At 46.4% G+C, this 22,853-nt stretch overlaps 1 protein-coding gene across 11 annotated transcripts in view; it reads right to left on the bottom strand.

The window, feature by feature from the left end:
- The window catches only part of POR (cytochrome p450 oxidoreductase), a 61,506-nt gene that overhangs the window by 17,602 nt on the left and 21,051 nt on the right, over positions 1–22,853 (bottom strand). For 9 of the 11 annotated variants that reach the window (XM_081053473.1, XM_081053470.1, XM_081053477.1 and 6 more), the window contains one exon: positions 16,744–16,935. In XM_081053473.1, the coding sequence (XP_080909599.1) occupies positions 16,744–16,922 (179 nt within the window). In that variant the 5' untranslated portion in view covers positions 16,923–16,935. Of the gene's footprint in view, positions 1–16,743; positions 16,936–17,179; positions 17,526–18,509; positions 18,630–22,853 lie in introns of those variants that run through there. The other 2 variants (XM_081053471.1, XM_081053474.1) reach the window with 2 other exon arrangements.

Below are 22,853 nucleotides of genomic sequence, written 5' to 3'. Positions count from 1 at the left end.
CATGTCTTCCTCCCTGCAAAGGAACTATGGGCAACAGAGCCTAAGACACTAGTCGGCCCGTCACCTGGGCGCACCCTGTGTGCTGTGAGACCAGCACATCTTACCCTCCCGTTGTGCAGCAGGGGTACGCTGGCAAGGTGGTCACTGTTCGCTGCTGAGATTTCGTTTTAAGGCGCGCCCGTCAAAGAACCCAAGCACAAGCTGCCCATCTCAGAGGCCGCATCTGGCCCAAGCTCCCAGCCCAGAGACCATGCGGCTCCGGAATGGAGCACAAAAGGTTTCAATTAGAGCTCTCCACTCCTAAATTGGGAGCAGGAGTCTCCCTGCTTCAGGCTTCAGAAGTCAACTGCAGCCCGCTGTGTGGGGAAGACGAAAGGGAGGGTGGACAAAAGCACTGAGTCACTTGGACAGAGATGAACCAAGACGTCCCAGTGTGATTCATTTTGTTTCCCATCCCAGGCAGCACTCAGAAGGATTTCTGAAAACTGCAACTCAGATTTAATCTTCTGCACAGCAGAAGTGGTTTCTTCTGGGACTTTTCCTGCCCTTGGTGACACATGGGATGGCTGCTTTTGAACGGCTCCCCTCGGGAGCCCAGTGGTGTGGTGGCAAGTTCTCCACCCGCCAGCGTAGCAGGCCCCCACTGTCAGAGAGGGAAGGAGAGCCGACACACATGTGATGGCGCTGGAGCTGTGGGGCAGGCGGGCAGCACAGGACCAGCTCTGACTCTGAAGCCTCCACCACGGGAAAGACAGTTCCACCAGCAGGCCCCGATTTCTCTATCGTAGGCAACACAGTCCTGAGCCCTGGGGCAGAAAGCTGATGGTACGGGAGCTGCTTTTGGTGAAAACGCAGTGGTTGGCTGGTGCTTAAATAAATAACAGCAGCTGTCTCTACTGATGGAGCGAAGAACGGAAACCAGCAGTGATGGACGAGCAGAGTGAAGGCGCTTCCTGTGACCGCGGGCCTCTGGCAGGTGGGAGGTTAAAGCAGGTGTGGGAAGCCACAAGGCAAAGATAAAAGATGGGAACGGGAACTACCACTTACTGTGTGCCGACTGCATGCCAGCTAGTATTCAAGGAGCTTTATATTTTATTTCATTGAATCCTCCCCAGCCTGTGAAGTGGGCAAGGATTTCTATCCCCATTTGGGAACTAAGGAGAGGGCGGCTCGGGGGTGAAGCAGTAACTCAACTCCAGGCCTGTGAAAGTTCATGTCCACTGAGCCCGGCTGTGCCTCCCTGTCCCACAAGTCCCAGGTGTGTCCCTAGGCATGTTCAGAAATCATACTTCACAGTCCTTCCCAGGGATCCTAGGTCCCTGTCATGTGGGGTGCTCTCAGGCTCAAGTGGGCTGCTATTTCCCTCATAGACGCCACCCCCCACCCATATAGCCTTCGACATGTACCCACCAACAGGCAGACTGGGATCCCACACCCTGCCATGGCCCTCTGGCCTATCTCCTGAGCCCGAGACCACTGGGCAGTGACTGGCCTGTCACGTGTTAGGCAGGTGACTGCTACTGTGCAGGAGAGCGAAGTGAGAGACTGAGGTCCAAGGAACTGCTAGGCTATTTAGCTCTGCCAACGCCACACCAATCTCATCGGGGGACAGAGCAGAAGGAAAGGCAGACAAAGTCCCTGAGGGCCAGGTGGCAGCAGAAAGCCCAGGCTGTGCTTGCAGGGGCAGAGGAAATATCCTGAGCCCATCTCTTTGCCATTGCACTGACGGGAGCTTTCAGGCATGGTCCGCTCTCCACATCCACAGGGGCCTTCTCCTAGTGCTTTTCTCTTTGTAAAACTCATCCGTGTTACTATTTTCATGTTTGGCAGAGCCAAGGACCTCTCTATAGAGAGGGTGACCCTGAGCGGGATGTGGAAAGAACTCTAGCTCACTTTCCACATGTCAGCACTCAAAAGATAAAGACGGATAGAAACGAAGCCAGCAGCCCTGACTCCTGGCATTCCTGGCCTTTCTGTCCAGAGCAAGTCCCCAAATAAAGATCACGTAGGAAAACAGGCTCTTTTGAGGCTTTTCAGAAGCCACCCCCAGTGGGATGCAATCAGCAAAATCCAGACTGTGGGAAACTCTGTGAAATAAATGATCTGGTTTCTTCAAAAATGCTTTAAGGAAAAAACAGGGATGGAGGGAAAGCCCGTGCTGTAGCTACATAATTCCATTTGCATGACATTTGGGGAAAAGCAAAACTACAGGGACCAAAATACAATCAGTGGTTGCCCAGATGGAGGGGGGTGAGGGGAGTTTTTTGGGATGATGGAATATTCTATATCTTGACTGTAACACTGGTTACACAACCACATACATCTGATGGGACTCATAAAACTTTATACTTACACAGTGAATTTTACTTCATTTTTCCTAAAAGGTGAATTTTATTGCACGTAAATTATACCTCAATATACCTGACCCCCAAGAGAGCCTTATAAGATTTATTAATGAAGTGTAATGTATGGGTCTTGTTTAGATCCGGAATTTTTTAAAAACTGTTTAAAAAATTTTATCAGTCCACAGGGCACTATGAACAAATGCTGATTGTATATCTGATGATAATGACGCTTACTGCTGACTTTCAGGAATAGGGCATTAAGTTATGTTTAAAAAGGGAGTCCTTGAATTTTAGAGGACTGAAATTATTTTCTTATTTCCATATCATTTCACAGGAAATATTTCCAGCTTTCTGTGAGATCATGTAATTGCTTTATTCATAATTCCTACAAATTATACGATTAATTATAAAATTATGTGATTGCTTGAAGAGAATCCAGGCACAGTAGGGAGGGAGAAGGAGGTAAGATTGGTGAGGAGAGGATAATTGTTAAAACTGGGTGATGAGTGCATGAGTTCACTCTTCTACGCTCTATGCTTGGGTGTTTGTTTGAAATGTTCCATAATAAGCTTTGTTTTCCTTTAAAGCGCTCTGACACCAGAAATGTGGCAGAGATGGGGGGTGGTGGATGGGGCACAGGGCAGTGAACCAGCAGAGGGGCACAGCCGCCAGGCAGCTGGGGGCGGAGGCTGTGGAGCAGGCCCCATCTGGAAACATGGCCCCGCTCAGCCGCAGCCACGGCTGGCAGGCAGCACAGAGGGCTCGACGTGTCCAGATCCTCTGACTTTTGTTCCAAAGAAGCTGTAAGTTTAGGTTTTATGTGAAATTGCCAGCCTTTCATTTAAAAATGTAAAAATACTGAGTAAGCCTGTGGGCCAGTTTGCCCAAGAGGCAGCCACATACACAAGTTTACTATTTACTAATTCAACAGCCATTCTCTTCGTATCTTCACTCTCACTAGGCCCTGAGCCCAGCCAGGGGCCCAGACAGGAATGGGCTGCTATCTTTGTACCATTAGAAGCAGAAATAGAAACAGCTGCCCATCCAATGAGATGGGCGGCTCCATGCAGAGCACTGCGTCACATGCGTGAAGGCAAAGTATGCGGGGGCACAGAGGGGCTCCCCGGAGCTTCATACTCCTGTGGGAACCGTCACTGTCCCAGGCCCCTTCAATCAGGAGCTGCCTGGCATGGAATGCTCTGTTCGTAGGTACAAGCTGAGGAGGGAGAGGGAGTGCAAATGAAAGAGCCACTTTAAAAATTATTATTATTAAGAGAAATTGTTGCTTGTAATTGCTCCTCTTTAGACATTAACTGCTATTAAAAACAATTCAAAAGACCTCCCCTGGGGGAGAAAATCATGTTTGTGGATTAAAAGGCTCAATATTGTAAGATATCAATTTATAGATTCAATCCAATCCCAACTAAAATCCCAGCAGCTTTTTGTGTGTTTGTCTCTTTAGTTTTGGTAGACATTGACAAGCTGATTCTAAAAGTTACAGGGAAGTGTCAAGGGCCCCAAAAAACCAAGAGAATATTAGAAGAACAAAGCTGAAGGACTTAGCCACCAGATATCAAGTTAAGAATAACTGTCAACTCATAGAAACTAGAACACTGAGGTATTGGTGAAAGGATAAAGGACAGATCAATAGAACAGAAGAGTCTAGAAACGTACCCCCACATATACAGTCACGTGATTGATATCAACAGTGACACTGAAGAGCAGTCGGAAAAGCATCAGTAAGTGGTGCCAGGTGGAGTGAATACCCATAAAATTAAAAAATTAAAAAAAAAAATTTTAGTGTTTCACACAATTCACCAAGTCAATTTCAGCTGGATGGCAGAGCTAGTTTAAAAGCTACTATAAAAGAACATCTTCATGACCTCAAGATAAGTAAAGACCTCTGAAACTGGACACAAAAACATTAACCATGAAATGAAGGTTAAGGTCAACCAAAAGGTTGACAAATTGGACTAAGTTTAAGTCAAGAACTTCTGATCATCAAAAACACTATTAAAAGAGTAAAAAGGCAAGTGACAGAAGGGAGATGATATTTGCAATACATTAATCTAACAAAGGACTTGTATCTGATAACCATACAGAAAAAATAGGCGAGATCTTGAACAAACAGACCTTCCTTCACAAAGAAAGATAAATGGCCAATAAATACATGAATAGGTCACTTGTCATCAGAGAAACGCTGCCAACAGCCCTCTCCACGTGTCCCCCATGCTGCCCATAGGGGCCCTTGTGAAGCCTGGGTGTGACCATGTCAGTGGGTACAGAGCACTGTCCAATCCTGCTCCGGCCTGCTTTCCCGCGCCCCGGCCCCACCATACCCTAAACACACACCCTGGTGACCTCACCAAACAGCGCACTGCCGCCCCAACACATCCCAGGGTTCTTCTCGTCCGGGCCTCAGGTCCACCACCGCAGCCTGTCAAACCCCGCTCCTCTTAAAGACTCAACTCAAACGCCCGCTCCTGTCCATAGCCTTCCACAACCCCACGTCAGAGCCTGATCCTGCCTCTTGCTCTTCACACGCGAGTCTTCCAGCGTAACCCACTCCAGATGAACCTATTCTCATGACTGCCCTTCCTTCCCATGGGATCGGAGGGCAGGGTCCGTTTTATTGATCTGTCTGTCACAAGGGCTTGGCACAGTCTCGTATAAATGTTTGCCTGACTGCTGGATCCCAGGGTGCTAGCCAGGACTGCCATATCACCACGTGCCCACACCGCCCCTTTTACCAGAGGCTGGGCAGCTTCATGTGCGTCCCCCGCATTCCTGTCAGCACTACAGTCCCACATTGTTGCTCTTGAACCGGAACTCTGCCGGAGAAGTGGGTTAGGGCAAAGTCTACTCTGGCTGATGTATTAAACCCTCTCCCATCCCCACCCTGGAGGGCAAAGACTGTCTCAGGTACACTCCTAGACTGAGGCTGATTCTGGGTCAGAGAGCAAACTCCAGGCTCCAGAAGAATCCACAGTTGGTGTCTCTGTCAGCCACTCACGGACAGTGGCAGCAGAGGGCAACTGGGTTCCCGAGGTTCTGAAAGCTAAATCCAGACTGGTGGTGAGGGCCCTGGGGGCCAGCATAGCTGGGTAGAGTCATCTGTGCACACAGGCCTCCTCCTGGATGCCCTGTACCCAGAAGCCCAGGGTCGGTGCGACTGTAAATGTGTCCTGTGCTTCCATGCTATTCAGAGTGCTTGCTGGTCAGACACAGTTGGTCCTATTTGTTTGGTTTTTAAAAATATCCATGCCCAAAGGTTTGGACACAGCATCCGAGGTGGCTAAGGCCTAAAAGACCTTAAAACACCAACTAGACGCTACCAGAAATCGTGGTGAGAATTCCTGACATAGCCCTGGGCGACGCACAGTCCCCACACGAAGCCCCATCACACCCCACTGACCTGGTGGGTAACAAAGCTCTGTGCTACGGAGGAAATCACCTTGCTCACCAGTTAAGTGGCCTCTCTGAGTCTCAGTTTTCTCATCTTTGAAATGGGATAGTAACACCTAAGAAACTGAAGGCAGCATGGCAAAGTGGGGAAAACGCGGGGTGTGAAGTTTGCAGATCTGGGTTCAAAAGTCAACTCTGCTACTTCTACGTTAGGTGGCCTTGAGCCACCTCCTCCATCAAAGCGCTTCAGTCTCGTCATCTGAAAAATGGAATTATAACACCTTCCTTGAAGGTCTCCTGTAAGACTGGAGATGGTATTAACAAGAAGGAAAAAATAAGGAGACATACCACTGAGGGCATGCATCAGGCCCTGCGCAAAGAGTGCTACAACGGCTCGCCATTTAATTTTTACAACCCTATGACATAAGTACTATTATTATCTCCGATTTACAGTTGAAGACGTGGACTTGAGAAGATTAAGTAACAGCAAACGTGACATGGCTCCTATGTGGTAGAGTCGGGCTCCAAGCCTTAGTCACCCAGCTGTAAGGCCCAGGACTTCACCCCTGCACTGTACACATTTCCCTGTACCGTTCTCCCATAAGACCCCCGGCCACAGCAGGTTGTCAACATGATACAATGAAGGATGGGAAAGGATCTCTGCAGGGTAGGACACCACACACTGAAGGTTAAAATTTTAAGATTATGAAGAGGGAAATACAGTTTCAGCATCCTGGCAGAAAGAAACAATTAGAATCTACCAGATACAAGTGCTCCCACAGTTTAGGAGTTTTATTTCAAGTCGATCTGGCAAGGCCAGAGAAGTGATGGGGAGAACGGAGGCTCCACGTGCTCCCCTGGCACATTCACACTCCTCACTCATGGTGGGAGTGGGGTGGAGGGACACCTTCATTTTACAGACAAGGAAATGCAAGGCCACTCATTGTAAGCTGGGACCTGGACACCAGTCCCCTTGTTTTAACCACCACGTTTTTTCCCACCAAAAATACTTTGCCACACCAGGAATGCACCTGTTATCAGCGCCAGCTGGAAAGGGCTGGCTGCCAGCTCACCTGCCCAGCCCCCATCCTTCCTCAGGCCCTCTGACAGCAAAGCCCTCTCAGGCTCCGGGACGGCACCACTTTCTAGAACCTTTGCAAACCCCCCCCCCCCCACACACAGCACACCTTCATCCCTCTGCAGGGGGAGTTCCTTCTTTCTTAGAATTCCAGAAGCCCGTGGCTTCCCTGCCAGGGATGAGGCCACCCATCCTGCCTAGCGCACACTTCTGTCGCAGAGGCCCAGATTACGTAATGCACATGAAAGCCCTTCACAAACCATTTTTAAAAAGCACATTTCAACATCCTGACTTCTCAGCTTTTTTACCGTAAACGCTACGTCTATTCCTACAGCACCTAGTGCTTGGTGCAAAATACATTCTGGTACAAACATTAAGCAGCTACCATGGAGCAATGCTGGGCGATGTCATAAATGTCACCTCATTTAATACTTGCAAGAGCTCCATGAGATTGGGGTTGTTGCCTCCATTTAGCAGATGAGGAAAACGAGGCAGAGCGAGGTTAAGGGTCTTGCCCAGGACCTACTCAGCACTAGAGAGCAAGCTTGATAAACACGGGGACTTCATCTATTTTATCCATGGCTACCTGGGCCTTAGTAGGGCCTCTGCAAATAGCTGCTGAGTGTTCTAAGCTGTAAAACGAATGCCCTGTCAATGGTACTGCAGGTCCCCCAATAATGTTGTTTCATTATAATATTAACGAGATGCCCTAGGAACTTGACTTTTGTTTACATCAATTAGCCTATGGTAAAATTGGTTTTGTTATCCTATCAATGTCTTGTACATACTGGACAAGAACTGTACTCCCTGAATATCTGCTTTCAAGTCCAAGAACTAGAACTTTTCTGGGAGAGAAAACGTACCGGAGAACTCCTTGTGGAATTCGGGAGCCCTGCAGGGCACAGCTGTGCCCTGGGGTTCTCGCAGCACAGGGCCTGGCCTCGTAGGTCCCACTCAAACCTCCCTGCAACATGACCGGGTTGCAGCCATGACACGGAACCCAGTTGTGAGGAGACAGTGGTGTGGTCACTTAGTCACACCTCAACCATCGTTTTTTCATATCTAGAAACCCTCTGAACTCTTACATCCTTAATATTTGTATTTAAACTAAGTTACTTTTTAAGTTAAACTTTCTTAAAAGGAAGCTTTATGGAAGGTTAAAAAAATCAACAAAATAAAAACAGTGTTAGTAAAGTCAAGCTGGATACTGTCTGGAAACATATATTTGGTTTTCATCCTCTTTCTGGCACTGAGCTCCTAACACCCTTGGAAATTCCTAAGTGATAAGAGAGATAAAGGAGTCTTCTGTTGTTCAAAACAAGCCGCTTTCTATCACGCTGGAGTTCCTGTTACTGAAGTAACTTTGGAAAGCCCCTAAGGATGGGGCCAGTAGCCAAGGGAACCAACACTGTGGTCACAGACAGGGTTGGAACTTACAGCCCCATCCTTGATCTCCAGGGAGGGGAGAGGGGCTGGAGGTTGAATTAATCCCCAATGCCCAGCGAGTTCATCAATCGTGCCCACATAGTGAAAACTCCATAAAAAACCCAAAGGATGGGGTTTGGAGAGCCTCAGGGCTGCTAACAGGTGAAGGTGCTGGAGAATGGGGTTCCTATCCTTGCCCAGTGAATCTCTTCCATCTGGCTGTTCCTGAGTTGTATCTGTAAGAGACTGAAATATTCCTGCCTGCACTTCTCCCATGGCCTTCAGACTAACAGCTCCTGGGGCAGGTATATTAGTTACCTAGAGGAATTCTACTTCAGGCTTGAGGATTTTGCAAAAACAGCCCCTTGTCCAAAGGTACCTCTTCTGAAGAGCTGGTAAATTATGTACAAAATAATGACTGTTTATCAAAGATTTGCAGGAGCCTCAAGACCCTGATTCAGACCAATGGGGGTCAGTGGATCCACTGGGGGCTTTAGACTCACTCTCCCTTGTCTCCCAGTCGGCACCCAGCTGTCTCCAGGCCTCACCCACCCTTTCTCCCTTCCCTTGACATAAAAGAGGACCAAATTTGGGGCACTTTTAATGTAAGCATGACATATACTTTTAAGGATTTAGCAATCTAGTGTGGTTTACTGAATTACAGTTTATTTTGTAGTTCATTTCCCCCCCCTCTTCTTTGTTTCTCCCCCTCACTGTCCAATTTAATTGCTATGTTTTTCCAAGGCTACATGCATACCTCCTTAATCTAATTAATCAGAACACTAACTTGCAAGAAACTGAGTCAGCCCTCTGGACACCGGCAACCAAGCTGCAATTCTGGACTGCGATTTTTGTCAGATGACATATGAATCAACCATAAGACCGGGTTCGAGATAACCATCACAGAACATACCGGATCCTAGGAGATGTTTTCCCGGACAAGTAACAAGACTAACTCCCCCTTTCCTTTGTTTTGCTTCTTCTTGTCAACCTATAAAACCTTCTGCCATTCTAGGAACTGGGAGATGGCCTTTGGACAGGAGTCCGCCACCCTCCCGAATATCGGCATTTTGAATAAACCTGCTTTTCTTTCCACCATCCTTGTCTCTCCATGAGATTACTGGCTTATGAGCGGAAGGCAACCAGACCTTCATCCGGTAACACTAAGATGGATTGGCGGAAGCGTTAAAGCTCCCCATCTTCTTGAGCTAGTTAGTGCCTTCTTGAAGGCACTAACGGTTTATTGAACCGTTAATAAACTAAAGGTTTATTGAAACCTTTCCTTTTTCCAAACTCTGATGTTTTGAGTTTTGGCCCCTTGAAGTGTTGGGCACACGAATCTTGAACTGGTAACAAATGGTGAGCCATAGCCCGGAGCCGGTGTCCCGGGGTAGATGGATCCTGGGTGGGTGCCCCCTGTGAGTCCTAAGCACCTGCTAGAGCCGCTTTGCTTGGGGCCTCAGGAGGGACTCCCCAGTGGGTGCTGATCTCTCTTTGGCACACAGCACATTTGGAGAAAAGAAACATCTTTGGACTTCAGTCAGCTGTCTGTGAGTCGAGTTGTTTTGAAATGGACAACAGAGCATCTTTCCTCTCAATCTGGGGGCTCTGTCCTCGGAATAAGGCCATTTGCATCTTAGGAGGCCTCCATCTGACGGAAGGAATTCTTCCTCTCTATCCTGGCTTTCTCTTTCTCCCTTTCTCTCTCCAAAGATATTTGCATTTCCGTCTAAAAAAGGAAGGACTGCTGGGAATTTACCCATGTTGTATCTGTGAGCCAACAGGCTCCATTTAGGAGGTAAGTCACCCCATGTGTACAACCAGCCACCAACCAGGAACTTCCTCCCTCAGTTAGGCTTTTTCTATGGCAAAAGCCAATTTGTTTTGCATTTGTTTGAGGTAACTTGTTGGGAAGGGGAAAAGTTGTAGGACTTGTATCTGATTTGTGAACCGTTCGTTTGTATTTGTTTATTTGGCTATTTGAAATTGAAATTTGTAACTTGTCTGGTGTACCTGAGGCTTAGTTAGGAGAGCACTCAATTTATTGTCTTGTGTATCATTTACGTGTGGATCTGAGGCTTCTTCTTCCCTTATTGATTGGGAAGTAAGAAAGGACCCGGTGCCTGAAGCTTGTCCCCTCCTCCTCATCCTTTTTGTCTCCAGACGTGTGGTAACCGCTCTTTTGTGCTCAGGCTTCACCCTGGCACAGTCTTCCTCTGGGAGGGTCTGTCACTTTAAATTCAGGCGATCTGAAGCTACTTTTTTTTAACTCTCTGAGGCTTCCAACTTTCTCAGTCCTCTCAGACAAAGTGGAATGCATCCTTTGAGTCTAGATTAATTCTTAAAGGGCTTTAAAGGAATTTTTATGGCAGGCAAAGCTTTGGTCATCTGAGCAAATTACCCCTGAGTTTTATGTCATACCTGGGACACAAAAGCTAGCATTTCAAAATGAAAGCTATGAGATCTCTATGTTAATATGTTTTAGATATGGCATATTTCTACCACTAAACGGTACTGCTAATTTGTGGTATTAAACTGGCTTAAACAAACACGTGCTTATATGAGAATTCTCCAACATACAACTAGTCTTACGACTTTTGAATTTGCTCTTAAGCTTCTTGGATCTTACACATGCTGATGCAGATGTTAGATTAATTAACAAGAGAATTTTCAAAAAGACAGAAGGAAAAATCAACAGATTTCCCAACAAGGTGGAAATTTTTAAAAAGTTTCTGAGGTTATGAGAATTAGTATATCTGAACGGGTGTTAAAGGATTTAATAACTGATCAGAAATTTAGCAAAATGGGAGGCTGATTTTTCAAAGTCTGATAGGGAAAAAAAAAGGGAAGGGAGGTCTCAGCACCCCCCCCCCCCCAAGACCTTCCAGCTGGCTAATCAGAAATGTAAACACAGCCACTACTGCCTGTGGCTGAGGTGACTGAAGGAAAAAAAGGAGAGAAAACTTTTAAAAACACAAGCTGCTAGTTTCACATGCCAGACACTCGCCCCCTTCCATTTCCCAGCCTCTTTAAAAATTGTCAAGGGCAACTGAAAAATCTCGTTTTCTCTACAACTTATTGATAATTCTGTTTATGTGTATGATCTCTGTTTATGATATCTGTGTTTTATATATGGCATGGTGTTTTTTTCCTCCAGAAGGTAGTACTAGTTTATAATATTTTATTAGCTTGAAGGAATTAAGCGCTTATATAAAATATATATATATATATATATATATATATATATATATATATATATATAATAGAAACTAACCCAAATGCCTTTCAGGATCATGTGATCTAGGAAAATATTTGATATTAAAGCTGGTTTAGGTTTGGTTTGATTAAATAGACATCTTTTTTAGAGTTAACATTAAATATGGTATTTTTGTTTTACGTGAGTTTATTAAAAAATCAGCTCTTGTTATCGTTATGAAATTTGTCAAGAAAATAGCTTGGATATTAATTGACTGAAATCTCAGAGTTATTAAGAACTAATAAATGGATGTAATTAAAAGGTTGATAAAAATTTTTAGGAATAATTATTATACAACATGAGGTGTGGAAAAAAATACAATCAGTGTTTAAAAAAAATTATTACAGTAAAAGACACATTGCCATTAATCCCCCTCAAAATACTTCCCCTCGCTTCAAACACTCTTATCCCATAGTTCTTGCCACTTTCTGAAGCAGTTCTGGAAGTCTTTTGTGAATGTCTTTAGTTGTGCTGTCGTGGCTGCCTCAATGTCCTGAATCGATTCAAAATATTTACCTTTCGTGGTCATTTTGACTTTGGGAAAGAGCCTGAAGTCGTACGCTGCCACATCTGGTGAATGAGGTAGATGAGGACACACAATAATGTTTTTAATTTAACAGAGAGTGCAGTACCAGAAGCGATGTGTGACATGGAGCCTTTCCCGTTGTGATCACAAAATACAGTGAATGCTGCTGCCGGGTGCCATCCCACAGAAAGGCAGGGATCTTCAATATGGGAAACAGCGCATCTATCCTTAGTAACAGTGTGTGACAAGTTTCAACCTGTTCGGTGCAGTCAGTTGGGTGTGAACTACGGTTGAGAGAAGGTGTGTTTTAAAGTGTGCTGTAAATCATCCTCCATCATAACAACATTCTGTGTAACACCTCACTTCTGGTATGTGGCAATTTCTGTCAAATAAAAACATTATGGTGTGTCCTCATTCACCTTATTCGCTGGATCTGGCACCATGTGACTTCTGGCTCTTCCCCAAAGTCAAAATGATTCAGCACATCGAGGCAGCCACGACAGTGCAAGTAAAGACACTATGAAACAGGACTCCAGAACCGCTTCAGAAAGTGGCGAGAACGATGGGATAAGTGTGTTTGAAGCAGGGTGTGATATTTTGAGGGGGATTAATGGCAATGCGTCTTTTACTGTAATAAATTTTTTATTTAAACACTCACACTTTGATCAGAACTCATATATATATATATGTATACATATACATATATATATATATATATACACACACACACACACACACACACGTATATACGGGGGTGCCAAAAACATGTATACACATGACTTACAGTCATCTTTTGTTATTAGTATATATTGAGTATTGCAATTTTAATACAGTTTGTTCCTTTCTAAAAATGTGTATACTTTTTGGCACCCTCTGTATACACACACACACACACACACACACACACACACACACATTGTTAAGACTTGTAATGGGGCACTAGGATTGTAATGGTGGCACTAAATCTTCTATTTTGAGATTTGGATCTCTGGTATAATTTGATTTAACAAGTGTAACTTAGCTTGGGACTTTCTGAAAGCTTTCTTTTCTTTCTTTGCTTCTTAATGATTCTGCTTCCTATACATTTACTATGCAGACCAGTTTCAATGTTTCTATTTACATTGGCCTAGTGCTGGCCCTGTGACTTGGGAGAGGTTTTGTGTCTGTGTGGGATTCACTCCTAGTAGCTCCAACTTAAATCTAAATAACATATGCAAAGGTTGGAATAACCGGTTTAACTGTACTTTTCCCCCATTCCAATGGAGAAAGCCAAACTCAATAGAAAATTCCATTACAGGCCAAAGCGACTTACATCCTAGTTAGAAAATATAAAACAAGTCGAGAGGCAGTGATTTGCAGTAGTTTCCAGCAGACTCTGCCAGCCAATCCTTCTCTTACTTTAATAAATCTTCCTTCTATATGTCTACCCGTCTCATGAATTCCTTCAGGGCCCAAGAGAGCAGACACCATATTGTTTTATTCTGATACTTTAGCAAGTATGTTTCAAGGTAACTTGGTTTCTTTTTTTTTTCTCCTTACAGCAGTCTGATACATTTTACCTTTGTAAGCAGTATTGAAACACATATTTTTCTTCCTACCTGATCCGTCCAGAAATTTGGAGACTGAATTAAGTATTATTATTTTCATGGCAATATGGTTGTTTGCATAAATTCAATAGGAATCTGTTCTCTTTATGATAGGATACAATTGGAATATCAGGCTGGAATATCATGTTTGGAACAGACATGCACAGACTCAGGCTATCACCAGAAAGCTTTAAGGAATTATGAGTGACTTTGGAAGCCAATAAAAGCCCCCTGGAAAAACAGCCTGGGACTTTGCTTCCATGTTTCACAGCAGTCTTTCTGGTAAGGAACAAAGGTTGCTTTCCCGGGAGATGGCAAAGGAAGAACCTCCAGACATTTTCAGGGACCTCAAGAACCTGAGAAATACACCGAAATCTAAAGGTAGTGCAAGTGAAGTCTAATGGCAGGATATGGCTTGGCTTCTTAGCCCTGAGAGGCTAACTGAAGTTCAATCTGGAGATTCCTTATGAAATTCCAGCAAAGCAGATTTAAAGGAGCTTGTACAAGTATGATCAGTTGCTCTTCTTGTTGTACTTATGCAAATAACAGACCAACTTTATTGAAACTAAACTATGCAATGAAATTAGTCTTCATCTGCCTATCTTTGATAAAAATGAGCGTGACTTTAGAGAGAAAAACTGCTTCAATGGAAACCATAATGCGCAATTGTGGATATTAGACTCTAGTTCAGTTAATTATCTTTAGTTTTATTTTTCACCTGTGAACAGAATTTTTCTACTGCAAGTATTTGGATGCAACCCTCTCAACTAGTGTTTCATTTTCCTTCCATCCTTTGTCTTGGAATTATTGAGAACTAAAACTGTTTTTGTTTTGTTTTGTTTTGTTTTCCCTTGCAATTGCAGACTGCAGCTAGATGACATGATGTAAACTTCAGAGAAATCATCAGCTGTGTCTCAGTGACTGGTGCTGTGTAAGCCACAGAAGGTCTGCCTGAGCACATGATGACATCAGAGAGATTCAGAGTTCAGACTAGGAGAATCTATCAGATTGTCACACTGCCTGCCTTCATAGCTTTTTATTCTTTGTCTCATAGTAGGTTCCTGTCCTACCGCTTCTACTGTTGCTGTGATCTCTGCTTATAAATTGAATACCCAGATTACCCTGTCCAAGGCTCAGGGACCATCAGAAGTGGGCGTGTGACACTGTAAGAGCCGGATAAGAGGGGCGCGATGGGCAGACAAATCTAACTCCTTCTTACAAGTTATTCCTCCTTCCTGTAGAGCCTGGAACCCAGTTGCCCTATTTCCCTCAAGACTGAGGGATAAACAAAAAGGGAGAATTGTAACAGTGAAATGCTACAGCCTGCATTTGTCCCATAACCCTCAGGCTAACAGCTCCTGCTACAGGTATGCTAATTAATTAGAGGAATTCTGCTTCAGGCTTGAGTATTTTAAAAAAACAGCCCCTAGTCAGGATTAGAAAGCACCACAAGATTGCCACAGGGATACGAAAGTCAATTTGGGGAATGTAATCAATAATGTTGTAAAGATTTTGTAGGGTATCTGATGGACACGTGTCTCATTAGGGAGACCACCTCAGGGATGATGTAGATTCCTGATCACTGCACTGTACCCCTGAAGCTGAACAATAATGAATGTCAACTACAATTTTATATATATAATAGTTACAAGAAGCGGAGTACAGCATTAGGAAGAGAGACAGTGGAAATGTAATGGCTGTATGCGATGTCAGATGGGGGGACGGGGGTTGTCACTGTGTGAGGGATATAAATGATAAATGTCTAACTATTACATTGTTTTGTGCACCTGAAACTAATTTTTAAAAAGTTGACGAGAACAAAACAAAACAAAAAACACAGCCCTTAGTCAGATGGCCACTCCTGAAGAGCTGGAAGAATCTGTCGTGCTTCGAGGAGACTTCACAACCCCTTGCATCCATCCTTGTGGGCACCTCCTACTGTCTCCAGTCCCCACCCACCTCTGGCCCTGCCCCTCCTCCCTTCACCTGACATCAGACAACTGAATTTGGGGCGCCCCTAAAATGGATTTGCAGAAGCATTCAAGTCCCCTGTCTTCTCAAACTGGTGCCTTCTCGATCAATAAAACTTCCCTTATTCCAAACTCTGACATTTTGAGTTTTGGCCCTTTGAAGTTTCGGGCACACGGACCTTGAACTAGTAACTTCTCCTTTCATCATAAACCTGTAACCTAGTAAGTCAACTCTTTTCCTGAGTTCTGTGGGCCACTCTAGCAAATTAATGAAACCTGAAAAGGAGGTTTGGGAACCTCTGATTTATAGCTGGTTGGTTGGTTAGAAGCATAGACGACAACCTGGACTTGAGACGGGCATCGGAGGGGGCGAGGAGTCTCATGGGATTGAGCCCTTAACCTGTGGGACCTGACGCCAATTCCAGGCGGGTGGTGTCACGAGAGTCAGAGAACTGCGTGCTGTGGGGAAAACTTCCTCCACACCTGGTCACAGAAGTATTGGGAGTAGAGGGAAAAAAGGGTTTTCCTCTTATACTATTGCTGCCCAAAGCTCTAAGCTTGAGGTGGCTCTCTTCATGTAAAAAAAGAAATTAGCAAGTGTTAGGTAAAAAGGACATATTCGTACCAAACTGCAATTCTCTCCTTGACGGAAATGAAAAGGACTGAAAGGAAATTGCAAAAGAAGTAATTGCCTGGCTCTATGGTCCTGTGCAAACAGCAGCTCTATGATCCCATCTGTTTACAAAATGGAAAGGTCACGTAGGGGTCTAGAGTAAAATAAACACAGTGCCAGCTCCAGCTCTGCTTGGGCGCATGACCGCGGCTAGTGCCTTGTACATTCCCGAATCTCAGTTTACCTAATCTGTAAAATAGTGCCTTCCACTCTGTATAGTCCTGTGAAGTTCAAGTAAAACAGACATGAGGACCTTGCAAACTCTGAAGTGCTGTGTAAATATAAGGTAGATTTGAAGCACTGTCTGTCGACCCGTAGGCAAAAGCCAAGACTGGACCCCAAATGCTGCAAGGGACCTGTGTCTCTCTCAGCTGGCTCCATCCTGACAGAGGCCTAAGTACAGAATGCTCCTTGGATCAATGGAGACTTCCAAGCACTCTAGAATGCTGAGAAAGAGAAATCCCAAGAAGTTCACTTACGTTGGCTGAATTTTGGTGAACTCAGGGATTTCGTCTTTTTTCTTTCTGAAGAGGAACCAGTAGGTTAGGAGACCCACGATGAGTGAAAACAGAATTATGTCCGGCATGCTGAAAAGAGACACTTCTTCAGCTATCGTCTCAGACGTGGTGGCGCTGGTGTCTATGTTGGAATCCTCCATGTTGATCAAGAAACTGTCAGGAGAGAAAAATGACAGACTTCAGTAGGGAAGGGCAGGGTCCACCTAAGGCCTGTTGGGGAGGCCCCTCCCCGAAAGTATCAGCCTGGGCCTCATGCCCCAAGGGCTGAAGGAATAGGCTAAGCACCAGGGCAGAAGCTTCCTTCTCAGCAAGGCCCCCGCCAGCACATGGATATAACCCTGAATAGCAACTAAAACAGCAAGTGGCCCTCATGGGCTCAGCCCAGCCCAGGGGGTACCTTAGGTGTAGGCTCCAGCTGGAGCTAGGACTGGGCCCCCCTGCAAAGAGAGAACAGAAGCCACAGACTCTTGGAACCACCAAGCATCCTCCAGCGACATAAGACAGAGCAGAGGGGCTGGTTCCACATGACAGAGGTGACCACTTCACCACAATCAGTTTCCCCAAATGTGCGGCAGGCTGGGGTTGCCCCAAACTCTGCACATGCAGGTCTTCAGGACAGGCTCTTGGGTGGCTCCTGGGGAATAACCTCTGGGCCCTTGAAATATGATGCCTAGTAAGAATGTCTTTGTATATGCAGACAGTTCATGCCAGCAATGTCCTTCAGGGTGAATGCTTGGGACTCTAAATCACGTATCAGCCTGGCCTCTGGGGTGCTGGAGACTAAGCAAGCTTAGAGACACCGGCGTTCCACGCCTTTTATGGCTGACTCTTGAAAACAACCCAGGACACCAGGCTCAAGTGAGCTTCCTCGCTGGCGACACTTCACATGCACCGTCACACAGGGCTGCTGGGAGAATTAAACACTGTCCATGTGACTCCAGGACAACTGGAAGCTGCAAAGACAGATTTCCTGGTTTCTCCTTGACGACACCCTATGGAGCCTTTTCCTATGCGAATTTTAGTCTGTACCCTTCTGTCGTAATAAACCGTAACTGGGAATGAACAGCTTTTTTGAGTTCTGTGAGTCCTGGTGAATCACCGAACCCGAGGGTGGTCTTGGGTCACACCAACCTAATTAGATCCCTTGAAAGATGTTCAACTGGCTCTTCTACCTTTGAAACCTGGCAGGTAGGTAGATCTGATATGAGTCACCAAAGGCCAAAAAAAAAGTACATGCAACCTCAGAAGTGCACTTTTGTCACTGAGCAATGAGGCTGGGCTCAGCTCTGGAACTGCACCATTCCATTTTGCTGGTAATCACTGCTCTTACCAAAGGGGCTGCCGTCGCCACACCCGTGACTCCCAGACAGGCAGGAATGCCTGTCATATCTCAGCAACTCAGGCAACAGGAGACTGCCTCGTATCTGACCTCTGTTAGCTGACACTGCCTCCAGGAAACCACAGGGCCGGCCTGAGCAGTTAGAGCACCCGAGCGTCTGACACTCCTGGCATCAGCCCTCTTGGGAATGGGCCATTCAGAAATGGCCCTCCAACTTCATTTTTTGCTTTCTCATTAATCTGAGGGGCTGTCTAATGGCTGAGTTCCTTGAGATAAACTCAGTTTCTTCCTTGTGATATCTTACATTAAAGGCAAAACCTAACTCCAGTGTCCACAGAGAGTACTGTTTATATTTAAGTACTAACTTATAAACACATTTAATATTTACCCAGTATTAGTCATGTCTTTCTTTCCAACCTTGTCAGTCGTCTGTCACGCCCACAAGCCTTCTGTCAAGCTCTCACAAAGCCATGGAGAGAGAGGGCCTGCTGGGATAGATTCATAGACTCTGGAAGGACCACAAATAGGAGACAGCACTCAAAACCCTGCCGGAACCAGCTGGGGGTTCTGGCCAGAACTAACGTGCTGACATGGGAAAGCCCCTAGCTGGCATCCCTCAAAGGGCAGCAGTCAGTGGACTCCACTCAGTCCCCGCACCTTCCAACTCAGGTCACCCTGTCCCCTTACTTTACCAAGGGGGGAGCTAATGCACACGAAGCTAAAAGACTGTTTGTTGACACATACAAACAAACTGACTGCAAACTCCAGAGAAAGTTCCTTCCTGGTGGGTGGTTTCTGGGCAATGGTGTGATAGAAGGCAACGGAGACTGTGGTAGGTGCTCACACAACTCCATTCTTTTAATATGTTTGGTTCAAGCCACCCAGACCACTGCAATAGACTCCTAATAGGCCTTTCTCCTCGCAGCAGCCAGAGGGATTCTTTGAAAAAGTAAGTCAGATCACTCACCTCCCTAATCAAAACCCTCAATGGCTTCATACTTAGTACAAAACCTAGAGTCCTTATCTGGCCTATACGCCCATATGACCTGGCCCCTGGATACCACTCCCACTAGATTCTCACTGCTCTGCCCTTTCCTCACACTCACCAGTCACACTGGCCTCAGGGCCTTTGCACATGTTAACATGTTGCCCAGGGCTCTCTCCCTGGCTTCCTTCAGGTCTCCAGATGTTACCATCTCAGAGACTTTGCCTGACTAGCTATCTGGTCACTCTCCCTTCTCTTGCCCCTCACACGCTGACCACTCCCTGACATACATTTTCCCCCCTCTGGCCATCTCCCTAACTACGGGTCAGCCCACAAAGGCAGGGACTTCACTTTGTTCACACCCTGGCAAATAATGAGCCCCTAGAATCAACTTGTGGCTAAATGAGCACAGGATTCTAGAGTAGCTGGATTAGCAAAGTGTGGCACACAGATTATGGACTGGTTTTATGTTCTGAAAGGCACAATGCAAATATATCATTACAACACAGTTTGTGAGGCTAAGTCCACTCTTTTCCATTCTTACTGTTTCTAATACTTGCACTTACTGCTTCCTGCAGCACGTCAGGCCTCTCTGTCTTAGCTCACAGTCAGGACATCACAAATCCCTGCACCACTGCAGAAACAAGCAGGCACTCCCACTGGGAATGTGACTGGTTCCCCGAAGCAGGTAGGGGTGAGGCCCTGAAGCCCTCACCAGCCCACTGCACACTGCCGGCAATCGGAGCTGGGGTCTCAGCAGAACTGAGGCTGTTCCCAGGAGCTTTGACTCGGAGGTGTGAAACTTCAGACAGACAAGAGCTGCAGAGCGCTGGAAAGGACCTGGCGATCATTTATCTGAGGCTATTTATCTGAGGCCGATCTACAATGAGGAACTGGAGGGTCCAAATGGGTAAGGAGCTGCCTGGATGGCCAAACTAGAAAGGGGGCCCCAGGGGAGAGCTTCCCAGGGGAGAGCTATGCTCAGCACCCGAGTAGGAAGACCTACTGCACATGTGTCTCCCCGCTGCTCTGCTGTGAGCTCCTGAGGGAAGACCAGATTTGTGGGCACCTCTGAATCTGGCACACGGTGGGAAGGAAGGGCTGGCAGGCTGGCAAGAAGAAAGTCAACCTGGGAGGAAACGCCTCGATGCCACACTCCCCACACTAGGATACGTGCCTTGGGGCTGAAGCCATGAACAAGCTGTTAAACCATTATTATCTCACCTAAACCATTATTTTCACACTGAAGCTCACACAAACACCCACCCACCTCTCCAGCCTGCATCTCTGAATCCCTGCCCAAGAATCGGTAACTTGAAGCATGCAGATTTAAAACAAATTTGGGGTGGTAGTGTGCCCATTTGGCAACCCCCTAGGACAGAGGTTCCCAAACTTTCTCAGGTCATGGAGCCCCTGGTATTTCAGTAAAATTTTCTTGGTACTCTAGGCCCAAACTTAGTTCCATCCGGGAAATAGGTCTAAAGAACCACCAAAAACCTAGCTTTGTAAGACACCAAGTCATCAAAAGAAATGCAGAAGGCCGAACACTGAAACTGAAGCACCCCAGCTAGTACTGACGCACACAGATATGGACTTGCCCTGCGTTAGAAAATTAGACACCTCTGGGAGTTTGCTGTGGTGCCCTGCGCCTGGCACCTCAGCAGTCTGGGATCCAAGACCCTACAACACAAAGTTACCTTCCTCTGCTGTGAGTCTTTCTCCCCCCCCCCATTTTTCCGCCTCACCCTTCCCCCCACCCTCCAGTTCAAGCCGTTCTTTCTCAGTCTAGTTGTGTAGGACCCAGGTCCCTGGCCCATGCTGCTATTATGAGCCTTGCGCTACCCCTGGCTGAGGCAGTCGGTCGCTAGTCGTCGGTAGGCCGCTCACAGCAGCTCTCGCCAGCTGCTAGCCACTCACGCTGGCTGCCGGCTGCTCCTGGCAGCACACAGTAGGCCACGCCAACCTTTGGCTGCTCACGGCAGCCCAGCTCCAGGGAGAGCAGTTGTTCACAATCTTAGCTGCAGAGGGTGCAGCTCACTGGCCCATGTGGGAATCGAACCGGTGACCTCAGCGTTAGGAGCCTGGTGCTCCAACCACCTGTGAAATATTCTGATGGGACAATTTTGGACGTCCTGCCTGATGAGTGTTCTCCATTTCAGGTGTGGGAGGGTGACCACAAGACTGTCTGAGGTCCCCACAGGCACCCTAAGGGGACTAGGGGAACCCTATGTGATCTTTCTGCCCTGTGACTGATTTCTTCTTTCCATGTTTAGTGGAAAGGAAGAACATTAGCCAGTGCAGAGCTCGTGGGGCCAAATGCAACATTTCTTGGGAACAGAAAAGAAATGGACATGAGAAAACAGAAAGAGTAACTTCTTAACTAGACCAGGCTCCTGCCACAGCCCTGTCACCTCTGGTAAGCCCCTTCCCGGCAACAGGCATTAATGACCCCCGTCTGTAAAATGAGGCATAGAAAAGGGGGTAAGTCAAGAGACCACCCAAATAGAGCAGACCTGATTTGATCTTTTATTATAAATTTTCATTTTTATTATAAAAGGCAACATACATACAGAAAAGGGCACAGACAGACAGACAGACAGACCAGTGCTATTCCCCCTGAATTTCAGCAGCTGGCCAGTTCCTGCTGATCCTGCGGCCCAAGGTTAGCAACTCTAGTCCTCGTGCCAGCCAGCAGGCCGCCTGGCACACTGGAGGCCACAAGTGCGGCAGGAGCTTCACCAGCTTCTGAGAGAGCAGAGGCAACAACAGAAGCGTCCTTCCCCCATCCAACCGTTTATAACATTGGAGCGTAAAATTCCCTTGCAGGAAGTGGTTGGGGCTTTCATTTGCTATATGCAATCTCTGGTCAGTAAACAAGATCAACCAACCCGGCACTGACATAAGAATGAGCCCATCACCTGAAGCAGCAACAAGGAAGGAAGGAAAGAAGCCAGCACGCGCTTTAGTCAGCCCCTTCCGCATGCAAATCACCCAGCAGCAAACAGTCACTGTCACCTTGAGGCGTCCCAGATGAGATTCTGGCATCCATCCCCCAGCTGCAGTGGGAACAGGTCTGTTGAGGTTCACAAACCTCTGCCAAGGTTTAGTGGCTTCAAGGTGAGGGAAAACCTACAGGAAACAATGCCTGCTCTTGCCTAACAGCTCATTCTCCAGAGACTGAGAGCTCAGAGGAAAGCACCTCTCCAAGGCAGCCTGCTAAAGAGCAGTGCTCAAAAGAGCAATCGGAACAGATTCCTCTTTAGCTCACAACTTTACACATCTAACAAACTTTGTCATCTAAACCAAGATGTGGCCAGATTACTGTGGGATTATACTGTTTCAGGTTCTCTAAGCTTCTTGAATCATTAGATTGGAGGACTTTTCAGCTATTATTTCTTCAAATACTTTTTCAGCCCCGTCTTTCTCCTCTCCTGGGACTAGGACATGAGTGTGTTTTATTAGGTCCCGCAGCCCTGAGGGTCTGTTCAGTTCTCAGTCTGGTTTCTCTCTGTTGTTCAGACTGGGTGATTCCCACTGTTTGATCCTCAAGGTCACTGGTGATTTCCTCTGTCTTCTCCACTCCACGGCAGAGCCCGCCACTGAGTTTTTTGGGGTGTTTTTGTACTGTATTTTCCAGTTCTAAGACGTCCGTTTGGCTCTTCTTTATATCTTGTCTGAGTGCAACATCTGTGCCATCTGGATGTTGGCTTCTGCCCAGCAAGTTCAGATCGTCCTAGTCCTTAGTAT

Source organism: Rhinolophus hipposideros (assembly GCF_964194185.1).
Source record: "Rhinolophus hipposideros genome assembly, chromosome: 7".
In the NCBI taxonomy this organism is placed as follows: domain Eukaryota; kingdom Metazoa; phylum Chordata; class Mammalia; order Chiroptera; family Rhinolophidae; genus Rhinolophus; species Rhinolophus hipposideros.
This window is presented reverse-complemented; position numbering and strand designations above follow the sequence as displayed.